This window comes from Microtus ochrogaster, chromosome 21, assembly GCF_000317375.1.
Source record: "Microtus ochrogaster isolate Prairie Vole_2 chromosome 21, MicOch1.0, whole genome shotgun sequence".
Taxonomy (NCBI): Eukaryota; Metazoa; Chordata; class Mammalia; order Rodentia; family Cricetidae; genus Microtus; species Microtus ochrogaster.
Window position 1 is genome coordinate 38,675,373 of NC_022022.1, and position 9,912 is coordinate 38,685,284.

Sequence of the window (9,912 nt, forward strand, 5' to 3'; positions counted from 1 at the left end):
ATTCAAATACTAGCGTTCATGGTTACTCCCACCGTCAAGACACGTAACTCTTATTTTTTTTTCTTTCTCTCACTAATACTTATTGTTCATAGATTCCTGTACTATGAAAAATGCTGGGATCACAAAGAATAAGGTTGACTCCAGTTCTCAGGGAGCTCACAGTCCAACAGGACGGGTGCTAACTTACGAAGCTGAGCCTCAGAGGCAGCTGCATCGCGTTGGGAAGTATTTCTCTGTGGCTCAGGAGGGGTTGAAGGGAAAGAGTCTCCTGCAAGTTGAGCTGGGAAAGGCTAGCAGATGATAGGTGATAAAGAGAGCCTGGGGGTGGGGGAATCTCCAGAGCAATCATCCAGAGGGTAGAGCCACACTCTGAGAGCCCAGCCATGAGGGGCAGGGTTAAGAGATAGAGAGGGGACACTTCTCTGAGAGCCCCCTTTCCTACTGTTCACCAGCTGTTCCTTCAGATTCCGGCTATGGACTTGGGAGTTGCTTGCATGAGTGTCTCCATGAGTCAAACCTCCCTCCTTCCTGCTCTGAAAGTACCAGCCATTTGTATTCTCCTTTGGTGCACTATCCCGAGTCCATTCGTGTTACGTCCTGATGCTGGATTCCTGTGGCATGGCATAAGGGACGTGTCTACTTTTGCTTACTACTTTCTCAGCACCTCGCTCTGTCAAATCTGGATAACTATTTGCTGGATGAGCAAATTCTTTCAGGAGAAATAAGAGCTAGATCATGAAGGAGCCTGGATTATGTCTTGAAATGCACACCCCCATCTCTCTTTCCTAGAAATGGCGCCTTCTGTCGGGGAAGATTTCCCGTTCGCTGCTGCCCTACAGACAGCTCTTGGGTCTTCTGTTTCTCTGGGTGTGCTGGAGAACGGAATGTAGTTGGCGGTGTGACTGCCAAACTCACTCACCTGCAGCTCACATCACACCCTACTTTCTGAGGCTCCTCTGCAGTGTGGTTTTCTTCCACTGGCTCATGTGGCAACTCCCAAGGGAAGCAGTGGACGGTGGCTCGCTGTGCAGGAAGAAGCTCTTCGTTTTGACTTTTCTCCCAGCTTATTTCCTTATGCCAGGGTCTTGTGCTTTTTAAGAAAAAGTAGTCCATGCCGCAAAGCAACACAAAATGAAGGGAAGCTCATTTCTTGTGAGAAGCGCTTCTTGCCATCATGTATAGGAATCACTCACGGCATGTGAGGACAACTGAGGACCGTGTTCAGTTGTTGCTAGTTAACCCCGAGAGAATCACACAGAAACTGTATCAATTTAACCACTGCTTAATCCATTCGCACTAGCTTCTTATTGGCTAACTCTTACATCTTAACTTAACCCATTTCTATTAATCTGTGTATTGCCACGTGGCTGTGGCTTCCCAGCTAAAGTTCTGGTGTCCGGTCCCTGGCAGGGCTCCATGGCTTCTTTCTGACTCTGTTCTTCTTTCTCCCAGAATTCCATTTAGTTTTCCCCACCTGGCTCTGTTCCCCTATAGCTCTGCTGTAGGCCCAAAGCAGTTCCTTTATTAACCAAGGATATTCACAGCGTACAGAGGGGAATTCCACATTCAGTCTCTCCCTGTTTCGGTCAACAGCTAACAATTACTGATGCAGGTCAGGCTAGTAGTATTGGCTATACAGAATGCATGCAACTTTGCAAAGAATACCTTAAGTCAGTAAGTAGTCTTGTCCAACTTCACCTGGTTAAACCCAAGCAGGTATGTCGGGGCTTTTCTTATGTTGCTGATACTTTAGGCTTGGCGACCATTCTTGTCTCTCTACTTTCTATCTCCCTGGTTCTGGACCAAACCCTCCCTCTGATCACTGTTCTAGATTCTGCTCTTATCATCTGTTCCCGACAAGATTCCCAGCCACTCACTCATTTTTCTGAAGGTACCTTGATGAAGCACGACTAATACAAGTTCAGGGTCAGAATTTGGGGTTCATCCTGAAGATCCAAAAAGCAAAGCAGTCAGCCACTGGCTCTTACCTCGACCTCAGACTGAAATGGTGGTCCTGTCTCTAGGAATCTTAGACGGTGTTTTGAGAGTGGTTTCCTCCCATTCTATAATCTTCTCTAGGATTAAAGGTGTGCACCACCGTGATTAAAGTCATGTACCACCTGATTTAAATGGCAACTAGTGCGGCTGGGATTACAGGTGTGTGTCACCATAACCTGGTCCATAAGGCTGACCAGCGGGACTGTTTTCCTCTCAGATCTTCAGGCTGCCTATTAAAACACAATTGAAATGCCACTACACCTTGGGAAATGCCACTAACCCGCTTCTGAAACCTATATCTGCCCTCTGGATATAGGTTTGCTGTCAGATTTCATGCTGGGAGATGTCTTTACTACTTTCTCCTTCCCCTTGATGACCCTACAGTAGATAAAACAAAAAACAAAAGTTGGGAAAAGTGACTTGGCCAAGTAATTAAAAATGAGTCCTGAGCACAGTGTTCTATTCTAAAGTGACTCCCAGTGAAGAATTGAGCCTCTTTGTGTCCACAGGGTCGATGATTCCTGATGAAGTGGAAAAAAACTGGACCTGTGATTTCCCAGGGCTCATTTCAACATTCCGTGAACTTTACTACTCTGCCCTGCTTTTATCTGCTTGCAAGAAAATAAGTTATCCTATTTCACTAACTCAAGAATCAAACCCATCTTTGTTCACTGTCTGGTCTGCTGGCCAGCTTGACCCTTGGAGGACCTGTGTGTTTCTTTTCATGAAGACTTGGCACACAGCAAGGGATGGATGTCAGGGAAGAGGGCAGATCTGAAATCTTTAGTCAGAAATCTTGGACTCTTTCTTTGCACTTTGGTTCTGACTGCCCCATTTAAAAGGAGAAAATGCATGTCTCTGTGGCAGAAATGCGAAGTTCATGCAGTGCTTATGAAATTTATCAAATTAAAAGTGGGAAAAAATGATCACCATAAGAATGTAAGGCTTTGCCCAGGGATCAGATAAATTCCATGCCTTCTTGATCAAATTTTATTTAAATTTATGTTCATTTTCAAAGATAAGGGACAAGTTGGATGCTCCACATAACTCCTGGAAAGCCGTATACTCTTGAGTCTTCACCTTGTCAAACCATGGCGATGGAGAACAGGAGGTGGGGTGAGATGAAGCAAGGGCAGAAAGGAGCATTTCGGCATGTGGCTCTTGCGGGCCACTTATGCAGGGGCTGGTGAGACACTGATTCCAGAACTGAGTAAGACAGGGATATGTTTCAGGGCGGAAGGAGGCACTGAGTTGGGATCCTGTGATGTTTCCCACACTGAAGACCTGGCAGTTCGGAAATAATTAGAACTGATATGTTTGTTGGTGGTATGGTGTTTTGCAGGTTTAAAAATAATTTCTTAAATTTATTTACTTAGTGTGTGATGTTGTTGGTGTGTGTTGGGGGTGTGAGTGGTTGCATATGTGATGGGGTGTTCATGTGGAGGTCAGAGGACACCCTGTGGGGATCACCCCTTTCATTCCACTATGTTGGTCCCAGGGATTGGACTCAGATCCTTAGGCTTGGTGACAAGAGTCTTTGCCCACCAAAGAAAACTTTGGAGTTTTCAAAGCATGTCCACATACCTTATTCCACAAGACTCAAGGAGTTATGATGCCTCATTTTTGCTAAATTAAAAATCAAATATAGGTAGTTATCTTTTCTAAGGATCATTTTATGAGACTTGTCTTGAGTTCAAGGACAGGACTGAGGTCATGGGGGCTCTAAATAATTCTGTGAAGATCAGTAGAATGTTCCGTGTGATGTAAAAAGCAGCAAGTGCTGATTGCATTCATTTTATATAGAAGTCTGATCACAGCAGTTAAACTCTTGAGACTTGGATCAAAATGAAGAGATTCACTTGTTGAGAATTATTTCCCCCACATTTCTTGCTAACTTCACTGTGGAAATAGCTTATTACACAACACACACGAGAGAGAGAGAGAGAGAGAGAGAGAGAGAGAGAGAGAGAGAGAGAGAGAGAGAGAGGAGTTATTTTTGTCAAATAAGTGGCTAATAAGAATTACTATTAACAATTTAATACAGAAAATTGGAGAAATGGTATTAAATAGTACCCATTTGAAAAGTAGGCATAAAATTACTTTCTATTAAATACTGCTTTATCTGAACCTGGTAGAATACAACATCATATCTTTGATATCAGATGTTGTTATTATTACTATAAGTATTTTTCAGAGATGAGAATTAGCAGAAACCAAAGGGGATTTTTAGAAGAGATGAAGAATAACAAGAAGGACTGAAAAGGCAGTGTAAAGTTTCTCTCCACTCTCCACTTCAGTTTGCTTTCTGCTCTGACCATGCCATCAATGTGTCCCTGACATCCCAGGGTTTTGACAGGTTCCCCTGCTGCCTCCAGTCACACGGAGAAGCAATGGCAGGTTGTGTTTGTTTTCTTTCCTCTATTTTGTCCTTAGTGTTTCATTTCACCCAGCCACCCCTGTGAACAGTCAGCCAAGCAGTTGGAGACCCAGACTCTGGATTAGGGTTCCAGCTGGAAGGCCTGGATTAGGGCTCAGCCTGTCCCGCGCTACCGTCTCGCCAGCAAGAACGACGCGGCACACTCAGGATCCTTCTGCAGAAAAGCTTTAATGCATCTTGAGAGGGAGAGCATAAACTTACAGAGCAGAGACCCCAGGGGAAGAAAACCCAGCCCTTAAATAGGTTAATGGTCCTCGCCTAGGACCTGTCATTCCCTGACTGGCTGCAGCTCGTCAGCCCTTATGACGCCACGGGAGAGGCAGAGAGCTAGGGATGGAAATTTACCATGCACATGCGTGCTAACTTACTTATCGGTTTGGCGCTAACGGATGCAGGCGCCATCCTGTAATGGAGTATGTGGGGGTGGCTCCCCACATCAGCCCACTGCTCAAGTGGTGCAGGCCTCTGGGCCTCTGAGTTTTCAGAGCAAATTCTCAGCCAAGGGAACTGACACACACAGACCTCGCTTCTATGATGCAACAAAATTCATTGAGAACTTTCCAAATTCTATTATATTTAAAATTATCACCTTTTCAAAACTGTGTGTTGTACACAAGCCAGTCAAAGATTATTTTTTTTGTTTTATGTTTGGGCAGGTAAAATATATGTCAGCTGTCTTGTAGTCTTTTTAGGCTTATTTATTTATATCTGTAGCCATGATTTTCATGGGGTCTCCCCTGATCAAACATGCAAACATGATCTCTGTTAATCTTGAATGAATCCAGTCTTTTGTTTTCTATGGAAACAAAAGCACAACCTCCTCCCTAACACAACGTATTTTTGACTTCCATTTTGAAGACATTTTAAAAATCTATAAGTTGGTTTCATTTTGCAGTTTTCATAATCCACTGTCTCTCAGCCGCTATTGTTTGCCTATCTAAGACACCACACAGGATCCAGACGCTCTGTGAATTTTCAATTTTTATGTGGATAACTTTTTATATTATTTTATTCTCTCTTTAAAGACTTTATCTTATTATTTATAAACAATTTTTCTATGTGTCTATACTCATTTTTTCTCACTGAAGCCTATGTACCTTTTTAAACACACTCTAACCTATTTAGAGCTTTCTTCAATCTGGATCTGTCTTTGCTGAGCATCTGCAGCCTTCTCAGATTGCATGAGACAAATAAACTACTAAACAGCTGCCACACCGCTCAGCTCAGTACATGGCACTGGCGGCTGGCTCCAGACTGCAGGCAGCATCTGGTAGTTGCATTTCTGTACACCACCAAGCCTACCAAAGAGCCTGTGGTCATCAGAAAGCCAAATTTGACTCCACGTTCCAAACTTTATTTATTTTTGACGCTTTCTCAGGCCTTATGTGGATATATGTGGCCAGACGTTGGTCAGCAAATGTAGACAGACTTTTCTTTGGGCTGCCAGCTCACAAAAAATAACACGGAGACTTGCTATTTATTATGTAAGCTCTACCTATAGCTTAATTTGTTCCACTAGCTCTTACAACCTCACCCATCTATGTGTGGCCATGTGACTAATAGCTTCACCTCTCCTCCTACATGCCTTGCTCCCTCTGCATCCAGCTAACGACTCCTTCTTCTGTCCCCAGACCTCTCTGTCCCCAGAAGTCCCATCTGACGTTTCCTGCCTATGTAATGACCATTCAGCTCTTTATTAAACCAATCACAGTAACACATCTTCACACAGTGTAAAGAAATATTCCACAACATATTGTGAACGGGATTATTTTTCTGTGTCATCTTTAAACACTTTTTTTCTATCTATGAAAAAGGGTTGTTCTCTTCAGCACTCCAGGGAGAAAAACATTGCATTAATTATTAATTTTTATGGTGGTACTATAATTTAAATACTTTGTAAAGAACTTCAAAGTGCCACTTTAATACACACACACAAACACATATTCACATGTTCACCATCAGGTCCAACTAAGTTTTAGAATATTATAACTCTATTTTTGACATCTCATTTTTTTAAAATGCACTATCAGATCCTCCTCTTTCTTCACTAAGATCTTGTTTTGCTGATTTCGCAGTTTAGGAAGTATAGCAGCTTTATATAAGTCATTTGGGACCTGGAAGGCACTTTGGAGAATGACGTCCAGAGACAATGCCATACATCGGAAATGAGTTTTTAGTCACCTTATCTTGGCCTTTTTCAAATTTCTCCTGCAGAAAAGCAAAAGCAGAGAGGGCATTTTCGATCCAGTGTCAGGAGAGCAGTTGAGACTTTCGGGAACTACACACAAAGCTATGCTTTTTCTCAAAGCAAAAGCATTAAAAAAGCCTCACCAGAGAAACCAGCGCAGAAACAAAGCTCCCCGCCGGCCTCGCCCTCTCGCTCCCGCCAATCACGGCAGGAATGGAGCCGCGCTCTAGAGTCCTGGCCAATCAGCTACGTGGGAGCCGCCGGCGGAGGGGCGGGGCGTCCGTTTCCAGAGAAGCCGCGGGCCGGTTACTAGCAACGCTTGGTTCTTCCGTGGCGCGGCTGTGGCCACCGCCGCCCGTTCTGGTGACTCCTCAGCTCTTGCCTCGCGCGCCCTGTCCTCCCTTCTGCCTTTCTGCTCTTCTCTCCGCACTCTCTGCCTGCCGAGGCGACCCAGGACCGGACAGGATCTCGAAGGACACCAGGGCCACCGCAGGTAGCGGCGGCGGCGGATGACGTCACGGCGACGTTGGTCGCGTTCCGGGGCGGGCTCTGAGCGCGGGCCGCGGGTGACCCTAGGAAGCTGGGGGCGCGGGGGCGCGGGGGTACCCGGATGTGAGCTTCATGCATACCCTTGGCAGGTTAAAAAAGGTTAAGAATTATTGAACTTCAAGTATTTGCTTAAACTTGTATAGGACGGGCCTTTGTCTCACCACTAACAAGTTGTACAAAGTGCAGTGTTTGTCAGTTGGTCATGCTTTGCACTTAACTGAAAACGCTTGGACAGCACCTGGTTTCTGAAAAAAAACCCTTGCTCAACTGAAATGAGAGTTTAGTTTATAAAGATAGGCTATATTTTATATTAAAGGAAAGTGTTCCATTTTGTGTAGCGGACAAATATTTTTGTATTTAAAGTATTACATTTTGCTCATCTAATTTTGGTTATAGAATTGTCACAACACAAAAACAGTGAAGTGGCTTTGAACATGCGGATAATCTTCGTGTTGGTGAAGATGACTTCTTGTAACTTCTGTGGGCGTCTCTGACACTCACCCAGTTCCCAGCCTTGTGTTTTGAGGATTCTGTAATGATAGTATTGCCGAAGTCATTCTTAGAGCCCATCCTACTTCCGTTTCCTCTTGTGATAAGATACCTTGAAAGCAGTTTTGAGAGAGAAAACTTTATTCACACTTGCAGATTACAGCTCATCACTGCAGTCAAGGCAGCAGGAACTTAAAGCAGCTAGGAACATCCATAACTAGGAACAGGGGAAAACTGAATGCATGCTGGCTTTTATTTAGCCCGGGTCCAGCCTATAGTATTGTGCCACCTATAGTCTGGATGGTTCTTTCCACCTCAATCCAACTGAGACAATCCCAGACAGGCATGTCCACTAACTAACCAGCCTAATCAAGACCGTTTCGAATGGAGACTGTCTTCCTAATCATTCTAGATTGTGTCTGGATGATAATTAAACTTAACCACCACAGATTCCCATTTTTGCCACACATTGACTTTATTTACCATTAAAGATGTAGTTAATAATTATAGGTGGTGAAGCACATTTTTGCTTTATAATTTGTCTTATGCACACTCACTAATAGCCCGGAAAACTACCTGAGAATTCACTTAACGTACTGATTCCCACATGATTCTCGTTTTAGAAAGTATTTCCTAAGAACGGAAGGTCCCTATCATTTCATGCTGGTTTTAAGTTTTACTTCTAAATATAGAAACCATTTTATTTTGTTTGTTTTAATCCCACAGAAAGGTCGGTCAGGGGACGGAGAAGTGAAAAGTAGTAGTCTGTCATACTCATTGACACTGCTTTCCAGGCACTGCCTACTTCTCCACGGCTTGTAGACGTTTGGGAATCAACTATAAATAGGACATTTTTCCTCTAGATTCTAGCCCGTGGGGAGATAAACATTTAAACACGTGGGTGAGTGAAAGATAAATGTGAATTCTTCCTTGAAGAGCTAAGGTGCTTACAAACCAAACAGACGCACAAATGCATTTGTGGTGACTTGGCAGAGCGTGTTCTTCCTTAGCCTATTTTGGCTTTTTGTGTGATCTGTATGTTTGCACTTCTTCTGGGCTGTAAATACCCTTGTGTATTCTCTGCAGTGTGATGTTGTAGTAACAGATGTTGCACAATTCAGAAGCCAGAGATCCAGGGAGAGTGACACAGGATCTCTGGGCTAAAATTCCTTCTGAATTTTAGCTACTAAATATTTGTCACTGCATTGTATATAGAAACATCAGACAATTTAATGCAGGTTTTGCAGGTGAAACCATGCTCAGACAGCAGTTGTGATTTTGATATTGTCTTTGAGACGCTTTATACATAACTGGGTCTTTATCTCAGAGGGTAACAGCAGGAAGGAATGATGTGTGATAACATACGGTCCCTAGCTTTCAGCATCCGTGGGAAAGTTGCTGAAGCACCTAGAAGAGAGCTACTGAATTGATGGAGATTCCTACTAGTGATGGGAGTCGCTCAGAGGGAACCTTTTCGTATCTCACACCGGAGAGAGGACGCGTCCTACAGTGTGCTAGTGGGAGCCACCTCAGCAGGTATCCAAACCTCATTTCCTAACTTCTAGATCAAGTGCAGTGATCAGTCAGGAGTCTCCTTCTCACATTCAGTCTGCAGTCGTTAAAATATACCTATAGAACCTAATTATGAAAGTACTTATTTGGCAGTTTAGAGCAGTTGCCAGTCTATTTATTATATTTTTTATTATTTGTTTGTTTGCTTTACTTTTTGAGACAAGACCTCACTGTGCAGCCTAGGGTGATGCTGAATTCTCAGGCCTTTCTTACCCTGGGGTTACAGGTGTATAGTTCAAGTTTTTATTCTTAATGAAAGCAATAGGAAAACCAACCAAATCTATTAAAACTTTGTAAAGCAAATATTGTTGCCTGGTGTATTATTGTGTAACAAATGATTATCTTGTTTTCCTTTGTTTGAATTGGAAATTACTTGTTATTTGTGTGAGTTAATATAGTAATAGTAATCTTAAAATGTCATTATTGTCATTATGGGTAATATAGTCTAGTGTCTAGGTTAGCTGGCAGAAAGTAGAAGATGGTGTTTCACCAAATATAATTGTTGATTTTCAGACCGTGGTTTTGAATGAAGGACAGTTTATCATAAGCTTTTTACTTTAAGCCAGTGGTATTTAAGAACAAAATTTTCCCCTTGCCATATATGTAAGATGCCAATAATTTTATTTTCATGTGTGTGTGTGTGTGTGAGAGAGAGAGAGAGAGAGAGAGAGAGAGAGAG

General features: G+C 43.1%; 1 protein-coding gene and 1 long non-coding RNA gene across 4 annotated transcripts in view; one reads left to right on the forward strand and one right to left on the reverse strand.

The window, feature by feature from the left end:
- Positions 1-6,115: 6,115 nt before the first annotated feature.
- On the reverse strand, positions 6,116-6,840 carry LOC113457237. The gene is made up of 2 exons (XR_003377870.1): positions 6,767-6,840; positions 6,116-6,643 (listed from the first exon to the last, which is right to left on the reverse strand). It is a non-coding gene; the product is annotated as an uncharacterized LOC113457237 (long non-coding RNA).
- A 75-nt stretch (positions 6,841-6,915) lies between these two features.
- Odf2l (outer dense fiber of sperm tails 2 like) overlaps positions 6,916-9,912 on the forward strand; it is a 30,141-nt gene continuing 27,144 nt past the window's right edge. For 2 of the 3 annotated variants that reach the window (XM_026784192.1, XM_013350003.2), the window contains exons 1-2: positions 6,916-7,116; positions 9,036-9,197. In XM_026784192.1, the coding sequence (XP_026639993.1) occupies positions 9,091-9,197 (107 nt within the window). In that variant the 5' untranslated portion in view covers positions 6,916-7,116; positions 9,036-9,090. Of the gene's footprint in view, positions 7,117-7,206; positions 7,272-9,035; positions 9,198-9,912 lie in introns of those variants that run through there. The other variant, XM_013350002.1, reaches the window with a different exon arrangement.